A 20,236-nucleotide genomic window follows, 5' to 3' on the forward strand; every position below is an offset into this window, starting at 1 on the left:
TCTGTGTGTGTAGTTATAAAACATGTATATTATTTCTGTTTCAGTATCACATTGACATTGTTCTGTTACACGTTGTAAAATGTAGTGTATTGAGATATTGTACGTAGATCTATACATGATCAACAGATACGAGGTACTGTACACTATAGGTGAGAATGCTATTAATTATAGGCATGCACGTGTGAAGTATATCAATCAACGAATGAGGTATACCATGCACAGGGGAAATCCAATAAGTAAGACAATCACACAGAGATACAGATAAATACTTAATTGTTTTTAAACACTTTATGTGCAAAACACAATGTATACACACAATAGTGATAAACTGATCTGAGGGTTCTGTTCTGACATCTCTACAGTCCATGGAGTGCTGTATTACGTACGCCTCCTCATAGCTCCTGTGCATGGAGGTAATGTTAGTGGGCGGCTAATCGTACACATCAGTGAGTTATTAATGACTGGCATATGTGTAGGATGACATAATAGTATATAGTAGGCCGCACACTGACAAACTCAGTGGCATTCAAATACCGCTAATAATAGCTTGACATACAGACATGCACTCACCTTCAAATACTGACAGACTTGGTCAGCAATCGCCTCTTTCTTCAGCTTTACTAACATCTCCAGAAGGACCCTGAATGTCGCTTGTGAGAGCTTCCGTTTTTTCCAGATTTTCAAACACTCGATCATAGCTAGGTGGTTACTTTCAATTCTTTTCAATCGGACATCACTTTGCTCGCCAGGGGTTAATTTCATAGCATCGACATAGAATTCCACGTTGTCAAAACAGAGAGCCAAAAAGGGTACATCTTCCTGTTGTATTTCACGGTTAATATGGGTTGTACTGAGCTGATATTCGTCCATCAGCTGTTGACGAGTTGTACCCACTGGTTGAGCAGATGATCCTACAGTTATGGTGCAATAATACACTCACACATGATCATATTCCAACATTTGAATATGCTATAGTAACAAAATTCACCAACATCCTAATAATCAGGACACCAAGCAACACACCTGGAGGAGATATTAACTGTGTGCGTTTTGCACAGGACGTCTCCCCAGCTGACAGTATTCTCTTCTGACCAGCTACTCCTAAGCATTCTGTTTCACTCACTACTGAAGCTGTAATGCGAAAATTTAAGTGTTTAATACATGTAAGTGATTGGTAAGAATAATACACTCATGATCATATCCAAAGGAACGGCGGCTGATTCATGAGACTACAGAAACTCTATAAATTATTCTAATGATCAGGACACTAAACAACATACCTTGAGGAGATATTAACTGTGTGCGTTTTGCACTTGACGTCTCCCCAGCCGACAGTATTCTCTTTTGACCAGCTGCTCCTGAGCATTCTCTTATTAATGATTCACTCACTACTGAAGCTGTAATGTGAAAATTTAAGTGTTAGTTATAATACATGTAAGTGATTGGTAAGAAGCAAAAAGGTCGGCACATCGTAAACTTACTGAGCGCATCTTTGTAGAGAGCTCTGTAGATGGTGAGGACCACTTTCCCAGCCTCCTTCACCTCACATTGGTAGTAGTCCAGGTCCTCCTCACTCACACTCCGAAAAGTCAGATAGTTGGGCTTGCAGTGATGAGTTGTTGGAGGTTGTGTGTCGTCAATTCCCACTTTGCTCCAATTGAAAGAGAATCTCTCCAGAGACTGTCCCTTCTTGAACCGGAGCACTCCTAAGCTAGCACTCTGACCAATAGAAACAATCTGCATTAATGTGAAATATGAAACACAACAACATTAAAATATAAATAACCTACCTTACCCAACCAAACTTGTTGGTATTTCGTTGGAGTAATCGGCTTACTATCACAAAGAAATTGTACCCATATCTCTTTCGTGAGAACACACAATTTATCTCGGCTTGACTTGTGACCAGGGCAAGGACATTGGAAGGCAATTTGAGGAACCAAATGTGGGTAAAGGCTTTTGAGGGTGTAGAGCATCACTGAGAGAACATAGGTACAAAGGTCATGGAGAGACATGCGACCAGGATGGCGAACAACTCGAATTTCGTAGCATTGATCGTGTGCTAGTAGAGTTAGCCTATTTGATTTGGCGACTCGAAAAGATACACAATTTCGCTTGACACCATCTTCTACTAACTCCCACGTCAAACCAAGGATTCCATGAGGGCCTCGAGAAACTAGTCGAGTGATCAGACCACAAAAAGCTCCTGTTGGAACGTAACCACAGCTGAATGTGATGAGCAATGGCTCTGGGTTGTTGGCATCTTGTGGAGGTGGGTTGGTCAGCTCGTCTTTAGAAGCACACTCCAAAATAGCCGGCATTAAATAGGTGATTCGAGATTTGCTTGGATCATTTACATCTTTGTGAACAATTTCAGAGAGAAGGTTAAGATGTTGAAGAAGTGAAATAAGAACCTTGGCTGGGATAAGTTCGTTGTTTTCCAACTTTTTGCTAACTTGTGCAGTTTTGCAATACATTTCGATGGCTTCAGCTGAATATTGCCCCTTTTTAATAAACTCTTCTCGCTCATACTCAATGACATGACCTTCAGAATGAAGTACACGCAAAGAAGGAACAACCAGCTGACTGATGCTATCGAAGATTACTTGAGGAGAGCAGATCACACGATTCTTGAGCCACTTTTCCTTATCATTTGAAACGCTTGTGTAATGCATGACAGTTCCAATGCAGTCGTGAAGATACCGCAGACAAAATCTCGTTTCAGTTTCATCCATTTCAAGCTTCTTCCCTAACTCTAGACAATCTTCAATAGTGGCAATCTTGTATTCCCTTCGGAGAATGAGTCCAAATAAAAGCCATTTTGGTCTAATCGGTAACGAAGTGTTCTTAAAATGTGTTTGAAAGATTTCACTTAACAATTTACGAAGAGGGGCTATGTCCGAGAGCTCAGTTCCAGTGTAGTTGTCCACGGTAAACAGTGAACTACATGTAGTAGTTCCAGGACGAATTATTATTTTAGAAAACTTGCGTACAATGTCCTTTAAATCTTGGCTTTTTTCCTCGATCTCCTCTTTTGGATTTTCTAGCTTATCTTTGTGAGTGCCTATCAACGCAGCCAATGGACTAACTTGTAAGAATGATTCAAGCTTCTTGTTAAGCCCAACAACTTTATCGGTCTTCAATGATGAGGTCACTTGAGGGTTACTATGTATGCTACTGATGGAAGAAAGGATTTGAGACACTGTGTCTTTGACTGTGTGTATAGCGTCATAAGGAGTGATGGTTGTGTCATCGCGACTGAAAGGGATTTTGTACGGCTTGTTTAGCTCTTTGCTCAAGTCTAAGAAGATGAGATACATGGCTGGACCAGTGCTCAAGGCTGGGAGCATTTCTAAAAAACCTGGCTGACCACCAATATCATTAATATTCAAAAATGTCCCCAAAGCATTGAAAAGGTTAGAATATTCTCCACTTTTGATCAAATTTTGGAATCGGCTGACAACATCAATAATTCTGCAAGCCTTTGTTTCGTCATCCAAAGTCTCAACTTCATCAACTCGTGAAATACTGTTCTCTATGGATATTTGCGTGCGATCATGAGGTTGAATTGTTCTGGCAGGTTTGGGGTTTTCTTCACTTAGTTGCTCACTGAGGGGTGTGTCCAGCGGTTCCTCAGATGCAAGTTTGTTTCCACAAAAATAGTTGAACAACATTTTTGCTTCACCGTCAATGGTATCGGAAGATAGCCATTCTGCTGTGTCGTCACCAACAAAAGCAAATGCTTGAATACAGTTAGCGAGTAATGTACTTTGAATGTTCGATTTGTCTCCTGCTGAATGAATATTCTCAAATATTTTTAGCAGACGGTTTAAAGTAGTTGTCTTTCCCACAAATGGTGGGCCAACAAGAAAAAGTTTCAAGTAGCGAAGGTCAATGGTGTCTGCAGCTGTCATTAGATCCTTGAGTATCTTGAGATATCGCTGCTGTTCTTCGGCAACTGTGAAATTGTGTATGTATAATTATATGCAGCAGTGAATGCTCAAGGCAAGACATGATCGAGCTATAAACCAGATCATGTAGCATAATAATTTTATATCCCATTGCTAGCCAAGTGCAATATGCATCATAATGCACTGACCGCAAAATGCCCCTCCGGCATTAGACAGACAATTAAATTAAGCAGACAATTATTGTATCATGAGATAACAAGTATTAGTTACTAGTAGCCCAGAATCCAGCAATCTGATTGGTCAGTACAGGGTTTATATTAACCTATAAATTCTCATATAAACCTGTAATTTTCATGTTCACAACAACCGTTCATTATTTTGTGTTTTTCAAACATGTTTTTTGTAGATTTTTTGTAGATTGTATTATAAAACAATGAGAAGTAACTGTTCTGTTTTTGGTAATGACATAAAATTATACTATCAAAGTAAGTCCAGCCATGCAGGCACTACTGGAGTTTCTTTGCAACCATGCAGGTTTTAAAATTGTCCAAGGTTCATTTTGTGGAAGATTCTGTGTTCCTAGACCTAGTCCTCGTTGTGATGCATGTCAATTCTGCTTCACCATAGCACTAGAAGCGGCTCTTTTTGCTGGGGGCTTGAGCTGTTTTGCAGCAGTGTAGAGGCGAGCTTCTTTGGCTTGGTTGTGAAGCCGAGGATAGTGGAGGGCTGTTCGAGCAGCAGTATGAAATACACTGAGTAGTGGGGTGGGGCTGTTTCTTTGCAGCAGTAAGTAGGGTGGGGCTATTTCTTTGCAGCAGTAATGGGGGTGGGGCTGTTTTGCAGTGCTTTCAGCATTGGATTTTGTGTCAAGCCATTCGTCGGTCATGCCAATCTAATACGCTGCATATACTGGCATCTAGAAGAGAGAAGAGATGGAGCTGTGTCTATAGAGTTGTCTTTGTCATCTTTTTGTGCAGTTTATATTATGTTACTAAGACAGTGTTATGTTGCTATGCCCTCGGGATATAAACTAATTATAACACGTGCACTCGAGATGCATGGCATATATTGCACTCAGCCCTCAGGGCTTACGCCCTCGTGCTTCAGTGCAATATATTCCATACATCCCTTGTGCCCGTGTTATAACTATAACATATTGCATAGTCTTTTCAATATCGCCTAGCCACATGCAAAAGTCTTAGTCACAAAATTTCTTTGCTTGTAATGTTGTAATGTGGTAAGTGCTACACGTGTGCACAAGCCGGGTTTAATTGAATGTCGGTTGGCGGTAATGTTTGTACAGAGCAAGCTGATGTTGATTCCACGTAGTCTCATTTGCTCCTTATATATATGTAACTTACTTTCTTTGAGCCTTGTCTTGAGATTACTTGTGTCCTCAATGTATCCTTTCTGAGCAAGTAATTGTTGAGCGTCTTGCAGAGTAATGCCTTGACCAGTAGCAATGATGTCATCAATGTTTACTTCTGTTCCCTCGATAAGCTTCTGTAGGGCATCAATCTCATCTTGTGTTAGAGGTGTGCATTCTGACACTTGAATATTAGCGGGTGTTTGTAGCTTGTCCAACAACTCTGTACAACAGTAATTTGATCAGTATATAACCCAGAACATCATGCAAAGAACATGCAGGAAAATGCAGTATAATTTTGTGTTTGTTTGCTTTATGTATAATTATATACATGTGAGGCTGCACATAGTATTGGCAAGCATATAGTCTTTATTGGGCATGTACATAATCTGTTTAATTTGTCCGCATATACATCACGGCTATACTGCATGTATATGCACCCTGAAGCTCCTGGTCGACTAGAGGGTACTGGTAGTCAGTGCTCTGACTTGGAGTAGCAGATGGTGCCCTAAGAGACTGATTCAGAAGATATTCGATGGTTTCAGTGTGACCCTGTTGTATTGCGAAGTCAAGTGGAGTCCTGCCTCTAGCATCAGTTACACCTGCACATGCATAAGGTAACTTCCTGAGTCAAGGTTTGATGTTTATGAATATTCCAATGTTAAATAACGTAAGCAATAATAATGAAGAATGTGCATTAACCCTTTCCTGCATGACCCTGATGTATATGTGAGGTATGCATGAGGTGAAACAAATACGCTTGCAGGGTTCTGGGGTGAACCTTCCCCCCATATGATGTCATCACATTAGCTATGATGTGCAATATGTAACTAGATCTACTGTGATGCACTAGCATGTAATAAGGGGTGTGGTCAACAAATATGGGAGTGGCCAAACATTTTGCGGCGTGCATAAACCTCCCTCCCCCTAACTTTTAATCCTAGATGAAACCCTGGCTTGAATATGCACTACATGAACACTGACTGAGTCGATCATAATAGGCTATAAATTATAGTATACTCACTGGTGTCACAGTGGGCTCTCTCTACCAAGTACTCCACCACTTCTTTGTGACCATTATAGCATGCAGTGTGAAGGGGAGTCAGGCCAGTCTTGTTCCTTGCATCTGGAATGGATGAAAAATTAATTGCTGAATGTGTCTCTTGTAACTCAATGTACTAACTCAAGAGTACTTTATGGACGGTGTATAAGGAGGCTACTAATTTGCCTCGCTAATTTAACAATCATTGCCTTGGCATGTATAATAAAAAAATTATTGTCAATATAGTTGTTATGATCGACAATGCATGAGTAAAAAAACTGTATTTCCTGATACAACGAGTGCATGGTGAATGTGCATTAACCCTTTCCTGCATGACCCTGATGTATATGTGAGGTATGCATGAGGTGAAACAAATACGCTTGCAGGGTTCTGGGGTGAACCTTCCCCCCATATGATGTCATCACATTAGCTATGATGTGCAATATGTAACTAGATCTACTGTGATGCACTAGCATGTAATAAGGGGTGTGGTCAACAAATATGGGAGTGGCCAAACATTTTGCGGCGTGCATAAACCTCCCTCCCCCTAACTTTTAATCCTAGATGAAACCCTGGCTTGAATATGCACTACATGAACACTGACTGAGTCGATCATAATAGGCTATAAATTATAGTATACTCACTGGTGTCACAGTGGGCTCTCTCTACCAAGTACTCCACCACTTCTTTGTGACCATTATAGCATGCAGTGTGAAGGGGAGTCAGGCCAGTCTTGTTCCTTGCATCTGGAATGGATGAAAAATTAATTGCTGAATGTGTCTCTTGTAACTCAATGTACTAACTCAAGAGTACTTTATGGACGGTGTATAAGGAGGCTACTAATTTGCCTCGCTAATTTAACAATCATTGCCTTGGCATGTATAATAAAAAAATTATTGTCAATATAGTTGTTATGATCGACAATGCATGAGTAAAAAAACTGTATTTCCTGATACAACGAGTGCATGGTGCAAGCTGCGCTGTGCTAATGCCTCTCGCCATTGTTTTGCTTTCGCTCATCTCGAACGACATAATTTTAGTATGTATATAATTATATATAATGCCAGTTTCTAATTGATTTTTATGCTTCGATTCGTGGCGTAACCGTACGAGGAATACGGTAAAGCTGACTGTGTGTGTCCGTGTGTCGATCTGTGTCTGTTCCAGCTGTAAAACTGCTCAACGGTTGCAATGTGACGAAAACTAAGTACTGTATTTACTTGATTAAACGCCCTCCTTGACTAAAAACGCCCATCTCGTTTAAACGCCCATGTATGGGTGTGGCACTGTGGGTGGAGCTGAATTATCACGTGGAACCATAGATTGAGTAGAGAGGGATTGGAAACGAGGTACCCTCGAAGTACCATCCGTGTTTCCCTGCGGTTTTAATCGAGGCTTATTCCAACGTGGGTAAAACTGGTCTAAACATGAATAATTCATAAGAATTGTTTTTGCTGTCTGTAAAAAGTCCACGAGCAGTTTTGCTGCTAAACATCAACTTCATTAAACACTTGTGGCCATTTGGGACACAGCACACTACTTAGTGACACAACCTTAGCTATATCGTAGTAGCTAAACTGACACAAGCATGACAAATCGCTCTGTGTTAGACTATAGCTACTTCATGACAATCAAGATTGTATTTTCTTCATTTCCAAGGGGGCATTTGTTTAAGTGTTAGAGGGGTCTTTGAGACGCATGCATAGACTATGATTAGACTCAATAAGTTTCCCGGTAAACTTACCCGGGGTAGAAAGCGAAACACGGATTGTTTCTGAGCTCGACTTCATTGTAAAACATCACGTGAACCACTTCCGTTGCCAATCCCCTTCTACTCTATCTATGGTGGAACCAGGTGCAAGCATGCATGGCAGCATAGAATATAGAAACTTTTTATGATGGCAGAGAGAGAGAGATACCAGCACAGAGGGAGAAACACCACTCCTATGACTTAAGCTGAGAGTTGTGGCAGTAGCCAAAAAGAGCATAAATAACTGCTGTACAAGAGTTTCAGTGGCGTTTCAGTTTAGTAGGAGGGTGCTCAGGTCGCAATTTTTGGGGGTTCTGCCCACGCACCAGAAGCCACACCCATGTTTTACTGCGCATGACAGAGGACACACCCTAATTACAAAGAACAATCCCAGAACAGAGAAGATATCAACTCTACCATTGCCTAACTGTAATTATAGCTATGTCAATATCTACTATACAGGTATGTCACGGTGTATGTGTATATATATAGAAGAAATAGTCCAGTTAGTCAATCATTCTGTGTGATCGTACTGCTGTCTTCATTCTCTTCAGACCACTGAAAGACCTCTCTGCTGAGCAGCTATAGTGACAGGCAGAGTGCACAATAATTATACTATCACGAAGAAAATATGTATTGAAACCATTGTTTAATTATTGTTTTGTTTTTGTCTTCTATACCTGGTATTTAGAGTGTGACAAGTTTCTGCTGGTGATGTTGGCTGAATATATAGACACTGACAGTGAGAAAGAAGAACCTTCTCTGATGCAGGCTCTTGACTTGTACTACAGTAGACTCTCGTTAATCCAGTCACCCTTGGGACCATGCAGCTTGGCTAGTTGGGCGTGGCCCGACTGTCTCCCTGACGGGAGGTCGGGTTGCAAGCCTATCTGGGATTTGTTCTAGCGCCACTATAGTGGCGCCCTATCAGATTGCAGCATTTTTCACGTGCTTGGTTACACTTCCGTTTGCATCTAGTTGCAAAACCGCATGCTGTATGCTGTGGTTTATCCACGTCATCATGTCGGTTAACACCCACTTGAGAAGAAGAATATTCATGGCAGTGTTACATAATGCTCAGAACAAATCCCAGATAGGCTTGCAACCTGACCTCCCGTCAGGAGACGGTCGAGCCATGCCCAACTACAGCTTGGCCGGAATAGCGAGGTGGCTGTGTCTCAGGAAATAGCCACGGCTTAAAAACGACCTTACCTCGAATCTAATGAATACTTTTGCGGTTTTTGTCTCGAGGATAATGAAGGATAATGAATCATTCTGTTCTCTATTTAAGTGTAATCCAATTTTATTTGCTAAACCACACCCAAAATGTCATATCCGGCCGTAATATACGTATAAAATTACATTGAAAACCTTGTTTGGGACAGCCAGCACTGGCCGGTAAACGGAATAGCGAGTGGCCGTATTTCAGGGTGAGTTTTGTGCAGTAAACATATAGCTAGCATTCCATGCCAAGCCAAATGGCCGGTATATCGAGGTGGCCGTACTTCAGAGAGCCGGAATAGCGAGAGTCTCCTGTATTTTGTAGCATGCAGCTTTAATAAGTCACAGTACGCATGCCCAGGAAACTTATTATCTGAAGGTGTGGTCTGACTCTCCAATCAGTATAAAAACTCTTCTGCGAGCTCTAGCTAGCTCCGTAGTGCACGTGCAAGCTCAGGCTCAGCTCCCAGCTATCCAGTAAGTTGCAGTAATTAATGTTAAGCTTAGGGGGGTGCTTGAGCACCCTGAGCCCCTAGCTGGAATACGCCACTGAGTTTGGAGTATAGACTCAACAATAAACACCCGTTTCGAGTAAGCGCCCATCTCGTTTAAACGCCCATCTCGTTTAAACACCCCCTCTACAGACTTCGATATGAAATAAACGCCCGGGCGTTTAATCAAGTAAATACGGTATATAGCTATAGGCTTCTATAGCCACGTTCTCCTGGATTTCGATTTGTGGATTTGTAAACTATAGAGCTTCTGGATCATGAGGCTTATATGGCACCGGATGTGGAAACGCCCTAATTTTTTTTACTTTTTCTTTGCTAACCCGAACTCCTCCGTTCCACATTACATCCGGTGCCGTATATATGCCACTTGGTCTGAGCTTCTTTCTCAAGTTATGGCTAGTTTGACTCACATTGAAGGCTGTTGCAATCTCTTCACTCTTTTATAGCATTATAATCTTTTCGCACAAACTTTCTATCTATTCAACTTATGAGTTAGCCTTGCACTAAAGCGCTAGCTGTTTGTTAGCTACAAGAGTCAGAAAAGAGTTTTAATCTCGGTCTCCGAGAAACATAATAATGCTAACCTTGCTAACTACACGTGCAAACAACACATATATGGAGGGTGAGCCGGACCATGACTGATGACTGTTAATTATAGGGTTAGGCATCCTCTCTACTTAATTAGAGGAATGCAACCCCGCTGGTTAAATAATAATTAGGCATTTCTAATAATCCTAATTAAGTATTTGGGGGTAAAGACGTGGCCTAGCCACCACAGTCATAGCCTCGGCTCAGCCATCTTGTAATGACAGAGAAGATTATAGAAACCAAGGGAGGGGAGGGTTGGGTGTGGGGCTTTACTCAGATAGCTGGTATATAGCAAAGGCAGAACACGAGGTAGTGAGCTGAGAGCACATGCTCATATAAGATGGGCGACGTCTTTATGTAATGATAGTAGGCAGGGCAGCATGGGAGGTACATCGATTAACCTTGTTTAACTACCTTAAACATCATGCAAAGATGCATGCACATACACAGCCATACCAGCCTTGCAAACTCTGACCTCTTTGGAGATCCACCCCTATTTTTAACTAGTATTCAAGTGGTGCTGTGCTAATGCCTCTCGCCATGATTTGCTTTCGCTCAAAAGTATAGAAGAGGAAGTATAGAAGAGGAAAAAGTGTATAAAATAATCTGTCTAAAACTGACTTGCATCTATTCAATTGTATAATTATGGTATCATTGTTGAGTTTTGTGGCTGCATGCTTATACCAGGACCTCAAGGATCTAGGAAGCAACAAAGAAGAAGATTTTGTTTTCAATTAATTATAAGCGGAAGTGTCCATGTATTCTAACAGTTTTAGCCGGTTCACCATATAATTATGTCTCGGATGCGCATGCACAGCGAGGTATACGGTGTTTGTGTGTGTGTATGCTGCATGAGCGTCTGTGTAGAGTGTTACAGCTGTTCAAGAATCAATGAAGTGCAAGTAAGAGTTTCTATAGGCTTCTATATAGTCATATTTGCAATTTGTGGATTTTCAAAATAATGCTTCGTTCTCGAGTTACAGCTATAGGTTTGCTTATACCGGTACTTGGAATGCACAGAGTGTAACAAAACTTCCATGGAGTGTTGGTATGCTCTACTTTAGTAGTTAGCTCTGCACTAGAACGTTATAGCTATATAGTTTTGCAAGAGTGAGAAAAGAGCTACAAAGCTAACCTTGTCCCAAGCTTTACCTTTTTGTATTCTTTTCTAGCTCTCAATATGCAGACTAAAGGTGATAGGAGGCAGTAAGGAAGGAAATGAAAGCCTGGTATGCAAAGTAGCATGATCCACATACATTTTAAATTTATAAATGTGGGCGATTTGTAGCCCACAATCATGACGTAGGGTATATTCTCCCAAGACACTGCTAGAAAATCTACCAAAATAATCTACCAAAGTAAGCTGTAAGGTCAGGAGAGAGACTATGCTGTGCATGCAGCCATTAATGGACTTTGAACTTTTGGCATCCTTTTTAGCAACAATCACGGTCGATCAATTCCCACTTTTTGCACCAATGAAAATTTAATAGCTATATAATTATAGTAACTTCATGTTTGGTTCCTCCACCGAGGCATAAGCACCAGCGGTGCTTTCATTATATCCAAGGCGCGTGAGCGGCCACAGGTATAGTAGTCCCAGCCCGTCCGTTGGTTTGTTTGTGACACATGAGTCTGCTCACTTGGCTGCCATAGTACTGCGTTTACAGCATAGATAGCCTCTACACAAGTTATTAGTTTAAATAGTGGCAGATTTTGATGCATGTTAATTTAAAGCTTCGTTTTCGTATAAAAGTGAGCAAAAGATAAGAAGCTTGAACTTGCACATTGGCTAGCTCTACACGTGACCTTTATTTGAGGTAAGCTGAAGTGACCAGGGTTCTATGTTATAGATAGTACATGGGCATGAGGTATCTATGTGTTATAACCATAGATACCGAATGCACATGTGCTAACTGATTTAGATCCCACTTTTCATTGGCTGCCTCAGGCAAGAAGTGTATGTATAAAAGCAGCAAGCCTTAGCAACAGCTTTATTTTTGAAAATGTCCTGTTTTGACAAGCTAGATGATTTCTGCTTCTCTGCTAAAAAACCTTTGCATTGGCCTTGCTTCAACATTGGAATGGACAACTAGTGACTCCACCTTGTGCAGGAAGCACTCTGCAACAAATGAGCCCAGCCTCCTCTTTTCTCTGCACTCAAGCCCCACCCCCAGCTCAAGCTTCTCAGTAAACTGTTCTGATATGTATGGCTAGCTAGCAAGGAACAGCTTGCAGCAATGCTACAGTGCACTATCGTTCCCAAAAAGACACAGGAGTCTATTGTTTGAAACATGGCTGCAGGATAGAAACAGAAGTCAGGAGGACGAAGTTGACAAATGCTAGTTGAAGACATGCTTTCATGCTTGTGACAATGGACCCAGAACTGTTATAATCATTGGCTCTTAGTGTTCCTCGTAGAGACAAGAAAAGATACTGGTGAACCCTACCATCAACCCAGCAAACGCTATAGAAACTGGTAGTGAAAAAACTGAACAGCCATAGCTAATTATCATGCACAGCTTTATTATCATTTCTGTGCATTCAAAAAAATTATACTTGTACTTTATACCCTCAAGCTTATAATTCCCTGGGAAACTATGACATTATGGCTCATAATTCCCTGCTAAACACACACAAGTGGGATCTAAAAATATAAAAAGCTAGAACTAAACACTCCTCTGGTTTTCTTTATTATTAGCCGAGGGTTAGCACTTTGGTGCTCGATCTAGTTTGGTTATAAGTATACTGCATGGTAGGGAAATCATTCATTAAAAGGCTCAAAAATAATTTATGCTACCCCTTTTTGTGCTAAAACGGGTTGAACTTTAAGGCTCAAAATGGGCTTGAAGATTGTGGGGGTGGATCCTCACTACCTTAAGCTTTCCCACACCATGATGTATCCTGGTTTGTATCGGTTTGTTATTGTTCTGTATCTTATTATTACGGGGTTTTTTTTTCTGTATAATTTATAGTCAAAATAGCACTATCAAAATATACATGCACATGAAACTCACTGGTGTCGCAGTGGGCTCTCTCCACTAAGCACTCTACCACTTCAGAGTGACCATAATGACTGGCTATGTGCAGCATTGTCCCTCCATCCTGTACAGAAACAACTCATATATGCGAGGTTTTGTTGACACAATAAGTTGACCGTTTCTTTGCACAATAATAAATATTACTAAAGCCGGTCAAATGAAAGCACCGCGGGTGCTTATGCCTCGGTGGAGGTGTCAAAGCTAAAGCTACTAGCTATTATAGCATACACAAATTATATCATGATGCAATTAAAATCCAAGAAAACGTGACTATAGAAGCCTATAGAAAAACTCTTATAATTATACTTGCACTTCATTGATCCTTGAGCAGCTGTAGCAGTCTACATGCACACACACACACACATGCACACACACACTATATACCGTATACCTCACTTGCGTATGCGCACCGAGGCATAACAAACATTCTTGCTTGTCCATAATAGACATATATACACATATTTTAACACCACATATACAGTTGTGCAATAACTCACGTATATATACGTAGAATAATATTATAAGCACTCCGAGTAATATATATATATATATAATTATAGGTAAGGATTTGCGTTTTAAAAGCAAACATCATGCCGGTCCATGATTAGACAGACATACATATATATCAGAGGCGGATCTAGACATTAGAAAAGGGTGGTTCCTAAAAGCAATTGGTAAAAGGATAACGAGCCCGAAGGGTGAGTGTTAAGCCGCGCGCAGCGCGAAAAATTGGACAACGCCCATTTCCGGTGTCGTTTCCTGTCACCTGAGTGCTAGGCCGAGGGCTAGGGAGGTCTATTATAGTACCGTAGTAGATGTAACATTATGTCTAGCTATAGCTATGGCTCCAGTGCAGTGATAGTAAGATCAAGAAGTTAAGTAAGTGTGTGAGTGAGTAAATGAGTAATTTTTATACAAGAGCTTAGAGTATTTAATAATTGATTGTAAAAAACACATATAAAGACATTCAATCATCAGGTAGCATAAAAGGCAGTTTCATTCTCCTTGGGTGTAGCTGGCTGTATGATACTACTAGTTTTTTCATATTTTCTGCAGACAAAAGCTGGTTGCATCGGTCACGATTGATTTTCATTAAAGCAAGTGAACCCAATCTCGATTCCGACATGGTAGCACGTCGGGCTGTCTTGATACTTGTGATCTCTTGTTAAACTCTTAATATCTACCCTGAGTTAAGGAGTTTCCCAATGTCGCAATCATCACTTGAGGTAGCACCACCTAAGCCACACCGGATAACGCAGTCACCCTCCTCCATATCAAGTTCACTGTCTGAATCTTCAGTGTCATTGGGGACGTCAGTAGGGGGAGATGAAGGGGGAGACGAGTCAGCGGGGCTGACAATAGCATCCTGTGACTCTGAACCTACAATTGAAGTTGTTTTTATTTATAAGTTTTGTTGTTTATTTATCATAATTTATATGATTTGGATTTTTATTTATGTGAAACCGTACCTGCTTTACTCTTTTTGAAAAATGTTGAAATTGGCACTTGACTTGGTCTCTTCCTGTTACTCATTGTTGTATAATAAGTAAGTCCAGTTGAACATAATTACCACAATCAAAGCTGCATGACCACTGGACACATGGATGTGGGTTTATCCCCGGCCCCATCTTGTAATTACTGCTTACTATGCAGTTTTTGCAACGCGATCAGTTGAGAAAGAGTAAAGAAGCTGCCACTGCTTTTAGCTAAGTTCTGTTCCTTCTAGAGTGGACTACATGCAGGTATTGACATTACTACATAAGTAGAATAGGTAAAACATGACTGTAAATGACTGTAGATTGCTAAAAATCAATTTTAAGATTTTGAGCAAAAGGGGGGTTCCTTTGCTCCCTTGGATCTCCCCCTGGATCCGCCTCTGGTATATACGGTAGTGTGTTTGTGTGTTTGTGTGTGTGTGTGTGTGTGTGTCTGTCTGTCTGTCTGTCTGTGTAGACTGCTACAGCTGCTCAAGGATCAATGAAGAGTTTCTATAGACTTCTGGTAACGTTTTCTTAGATCTTTATTCGTGGATTTGCAAAATAATGCTTCGTTCTCGAGTTATGCCTAATTGGAATGCCATTTCAGCCTTTTCACAGAAGAGTGCGTAGCGAAACTTGTCTATGGAGTGTTCCTACTCTACTTATTATAGTTAGCTCTGCACTAGAACGCTAACTATGGGTATATAGCTGCAACAGTGAGAAGAGAGCTACAAGGCTCTGCTGCTACTAGCAGCCATTTGGCATCAATCGTTTTTAACAACAATCATGGCCGATCATTACCCACTCGTTGAGTTTCTCTGTTCTTCTGCAGCAAAATTATTTTTATTTTTATATTTACAGCAAAAAATAATGTCACCATGAAAATAATAACGTGTGACAGTGTATAAAAGTTATTGCTATAATAGCTAGTAGCTGTAGCTTTGACACCTCTACCGAGGCATTAGCATCAGCGGTGCTTTCATGGCAACATATAATACACCTATCAATGTGTCGCCCCACTACCCCCCCCCCCTCAAAAGGGATCAGGCTAACATGAGGGATTTAACCATACCCTACATGTATAGATCAAATTCCCCCTGGTGGGAGAGGATTGTATGTTCAAATCCCCTAATTCTCCTCTGGGGGTTTTCGAGCCCTAAGCAGTTGCACACAGTCTTTACTACGCAAGGCCAGGTCATATTCCCGGGCCAACATTTCAAGTCAAATTAGAGTCAAATTCCCCCGTGTGTCCCGGGGGGGAGGGGGGGGTATAGTGCATGGGGAAACATATTGAGAAAGAAGCTTTACTTTGCTAATCCACGAATCAAAATCCAAAAGAACGTGCTGTTAGTTTTTGTCGCATTGTAACCGTTGAGCAGTTACAGCTGACACGCACGCACGCACGCACGCACGCACGCACGCACACACACACACACACACACACACACACACACACACACACACACACACACACACACACACACACACACACACACACAATATCTCAATCCCCTAGATTTCTGGGGCAATTGACGCATGCGCAATCTTTCTCAATTGAGAGCGGCCTGGAATCAAGAACTGTCTTATAATGAATCTTAGGTCACCACCAGTAACATGCACATCACAGATCACCAGGACATGGTGAGAAGGAAACTCTATGATTAGCTAATCTCTGAGATGTGTACAGTTAGATACACTCACCTCTTCTTGCATATCAACATTGGCTCCAGCATCGATTAGAAGCTCCACACACTTTAGGTGACCATAGAAACTGGCTGCCCAGAGAGGGGACTGACCCAACTGTACATGAGCAGAAATTTATAAAACAAGTGTTTCCAGTGTAAACAAAACACATACTTCACAGTAATGATTCATCTGTTGCTGTAATTATTGACGCTTATAAGGATGCCAAGGCTAAATAATTGGCCTACGTATAATAACTATTACGCTCATGTATCAATTTATTAATTTATTCCATAGAGGCAGCTGTAAAATACAGAGACCAAAAGTCAAGCCGTATATATAGACCTGCTTATAATATCTATGAGAATCAAATTAACCAACCGCGTAAGTACAGTAGCGGTCAAAAAAAAGTACCCGTTCCATTTACGTAGTACGTCCGTAGTACGCTGGTACGTTGCAAATAAACGCTAAAAATACGCTCAAGATACGCTATGTACCGTTGCGTTTTTTTTCTAATCAACTGTTCTTCAAAATTTCCTTCGGCCACACCCATGCAGCTCTCTGCATGCAGCTAGCTAGAACTTTACAGCAGTTAGCTGTTAGATATTATAGCTAGCTAGCTAGCGTTTTCTAACCTTGTAGAACAGAGAGAGGACTCTATAGAGACTGCAGACATCCTTTTTGACGAGAAAGTTAAAGAACTTGTGAATGGTGCGTTTTATGTCTTTGATGTAGAGCTAGGCTTACAGCTAGACATAGCCATAGCATAGATAAGTAGCTAGACTAGCTACAATACTACTCGAGATGACTAGGATTGTCTCTTTGTTCGTTTTCTAAAACTTTTCTGCAAAACGTACTTGCAACGTGCAAAGGTAATTAGCAACGGTATGGTAAATTCAACGCTTTTAATACGGTGTCAAAACGGAAACGCTTCGAACGTACTACGGACGTACTACGTAAACGAAACGGGTACTTTTTTTAACCGCTACTGTACCACTATTAAACGCAAGCTTGAATTGGTCTCTGGGTTTTAAAGGATGCAACAACTCTGAAAGTTAGTACACATGTAATTTTAGGCATTGTTGAAGTCAACTATACCGTAACTGACTTTGCATACTATTCTCTAAAGACATTGTGTTCTTTGTGAAATGCAGTTTGCCACCCAGCTGCTTGCAGAACGCTCGGTAATTATTTATGCAGATGTATTGCGTAAGAACTTACCAGAAGTATTAGCTATAATTATAGTGTTAACAATCAGTCTCTGTTATGTGTTTGTCTATGTATTTTATACTCAGCGGCATCATATTATTGATGTCTACAGTAGCCCTCATATAAAAGTTCCTGTTCCGTACCGTTTAATTGTTTAAACCGGTTCGCGTAGAAACGGAAGTCCAGCTCATTAAACGGTATGGAAATACCCGTTTTCTGAAATAACGTTCGCACGTGTAGCTGCATAATTCGCTCGGTAGATAGCTGGCTAGTGTTCCAAGAATGGTGAACTGTTCTACTAAACAAAGAATCCTCACCCTTCACAGACGGGGGGGGAGGGGGGGTATAGTGCATGGGGAAACATATTGAGAAAGAAGCTTTATTTTGCTAATCCACGAATCAAAATCCAAAAGAATGTGGCTAGAAACCTATAGAAGCTGTTAGTTTTTGTCGCATTGTAACCGTTGAGCAGTTACAGCTGGAACACACACACACACACACACACACACACACACACACACACACACACCATGCAGCTCACAGACCACGTTTTATATTACAATGCATCTATAAGGTCACGACCACATGCACCATGCAGTAACACGCACATCATAGATCATGAGGACATGGTGAGGAGGAAATATTTTACATGATATGATTTGTGTAATGACATCATTGTAATAATTATACTGATAAGATATCTCAATCCCCAAGATTCTTGGGGCAATTGACGCATGCGCATACTAGGCCTTCTTTCTCAATTGAGAGCGGCCTGGAATCAAGAATTATCTTATAACGAATCTTAGGTCACCACCAGTAACATGCACATCACAGATCACCAGGACATGGTGAGAAGGAAACTCTATGACTAGCTAATCTCTGAGATGTGTGCAGCTAGATACACTCACCTCATCTTGTATATCAACATTGGCTCCAGCATTGATTAGAAGTTCCACACACTTCAGGTGACCATTGCTACTGGCTGCCAAGAGAGGGGACCGACCCCACTGTACATGTAGTACATGAGCAGTAGGTTATAAAGCAAGTGTTTGCCAAAACACATACCGTAATGGATGCAATTACAGTACCACTAAAATCTTGGACTCTACGCAAATTTTGAGGTGAACATATCTGTTGCAGTAATCGACGCTTATAAGAATGCCAAGGTAATTAGCAAAGTACCGTATAGCGGGTATATTTTGAGGGTATAAATGTTCGCAGTTTTCGCGAATTGAGTCTGTACCGCGAAAATGTATATCTTATTGAATAGTAGGCGTGTTCAGTATTATTGACCACACCTATCGACAATAAGAGGAATAAAAAAGGAATCAAGAGACAAGGACACCGGTATAGCCCAGATTGTTTTGTACTGGGCCTGTACAGCAAACGTTCTGCTAGAGGTGGAGAACATACTGCCTCACCGATTCATACAGGCTAGGCCCGGATTCGAGGCTAACGGTATGGAAGTACAGCTGCATGTTGATATGCGCATGCGCCAAAATGCTGGAATTAACTCAGATCACGAAATTAAAATCCGCGAAAATTTATACCCTCGAAATATACCCGCTATACGGTAATTGGCCTACGTATATATATGCCATTTTACTCTCATTCGCAAAAATAGCAAAAATTAATACTCGCGAAAATATGTCACCTTAAGGTATATCTATGAGAACCAAACCACATAAGTGCCACCATCATTATTTTAAAAGCAAGCTCGTGTTGATCCCAATGTTTTGGGTTCTAAAAGATGAGCCACTCAAAAGTATTCATATAATTTTTGTGCTGAAATCAACTACCGTAACTGACCTTGTTTTGAGTGTTGACAGTAGCCTTGCCTGCTAAGAGGACCCTCACCACCTCATCATGTCCATTGATACTGGCTATGTGGAGAGCTGTCCAGTTGCTCTGTATATTAGAGTGAATATACATTATTATATACAAGGAGCATGTTTGGGGTGAGCATGCATAGTTTGAGCAAATACACTTCACATCATTATGCCTCGCTTGCGCATGCGCAAGCGAGGTATATACGGTAGTGTGTTTGTGTGTTTGTGTGTCTGTCTGTCTGCTGTCTGTCTGTCTGTCTGTGTAGACTGCTACAGCTGCTCAAGGATCAATAAAGAGTTTCTATAGACTTCTGGTAACGTTTTCTTAGATCTTTATTCGTGGATTTGCAAAATAATGCTTCGTTCTCGAGTTATGCCTAATTGGAATGCCATTTCAGCCTTTTCACAGAAGAGTGCGTAGCGAAACTTGTCTATGGAGTGTTCCTACTCTACTTATTATAGTTAGCTCTCCACTAGAACGCTAGCTATGGGTATATATGACTAGGATTGTCTCTTTGTTCGTTTTCTAAAACTTTTCTGCAAAACGTACTTGCAACGGTATGGTAAATTCAACGCTTTTAATACGGTGTCAAAAAGGAAACACTTCGA

General features: G+C 40.9%; 2 protein-coding genes and 1 long non-coding RNA gene across 7 annotated transcripts in view; 1 reads left to right on the plus strand and 2 right to left on the minus strand.

Annotated features, from left to right (window-relative positions):
* Positions 1-20,236, minus strand: part of LOC135339652 (serine/threonine-protein phosphatase 6 regulatory ankyrin repeat subunit B-like) — a gene marked incomplete in the record, with an annotated part of 1,209,744 nt that overhangs the window by 309,325 nt on the left and 880,183 nt on the right.
* Positions 192-20,236, minus strand: part of LOC135339650 (uncharacterized) — a 30,152-nt gene continuing 10,107 nt past the window's right edge. For 2 of the 5 annotated variants that reach the window (XM_064535862.1, XM_064535860.1), the window contains 14 exons: positions 19,608-19,706; positions 18,707-18,805; positions 16,608-16,706; positions 13,405-13,492; positions 6,964-7,065; positions 6,302-6,403; positions 5,718-5,879; positions 5,273-5,500; positions 1,791-3,958; positions 1,482-1,737; positions 1,281-1,397; positions 1,024-1,131; positions 571-911; positions 192-401 (listed from right to left, as the gene is read on the minus strand). In XM_064535862.1, the coding sequence (XP_064391932.1) occupies positions 393-401; positions 571-911; positions 1,024-1,131; positions 1,281-1,397; positions 1,482-1,737; positions 1,791-3,958; positions 5,273-5,500; positions 5,718-5,879; positions 6,302-6,403; positions 6,964-7,065; positions 13,405-13,492; positions 16,608-16,706; positions 18,707-18,805; positions 19,608-19,706 (3,978 nt within the window). In that variant the 3' untranslated portion in view covers positions 192-392. The remainder of the gene's footprint in view (positions 402-570; positions 912-1,023; positions 1,132-1,280; positions 1,398-1,481; positions 1,738-1,790; positions 3,959-5,272; positions 5,501-5,717; positions 5,880-6,301; positions 6,404-6,963; positions 7,066-13,404; positions 13,493-16,607; positions 16,707-18,706; positions 18,806-19,607; positions 19,707-20,236) is intronic. The other 3 variants (XM_064535861.1, XM_064535863.1, XM_064535864.1) reach the window with 3 other exon arrangements.
* LOC135339859 (uncharacterized) lies at positions 14,055-14,938 on the plus strand. The gene is made up of 2 exons (XR_010396081.1): positions 14,055-14,307; positions 14,485-14,938. It is a non-coding gene; the product is annotated as an uncharacterized LOC135339859 (long non-coding RNA).

The sequence above is a fragment of the Halichondria panicea genome, chromosome 8 (genome assembly GCF_963675165.1).
Source record: "Halichondria panicea chromosome 8, odHalPani1.1, whole genome shotgun sequence".
Lineage (NCBI taxonomy): Eukaryota > Metazoa > Porifera > Demospongiae > Suberitida > Halichondriidae > Halichondria > Halichondria panicea.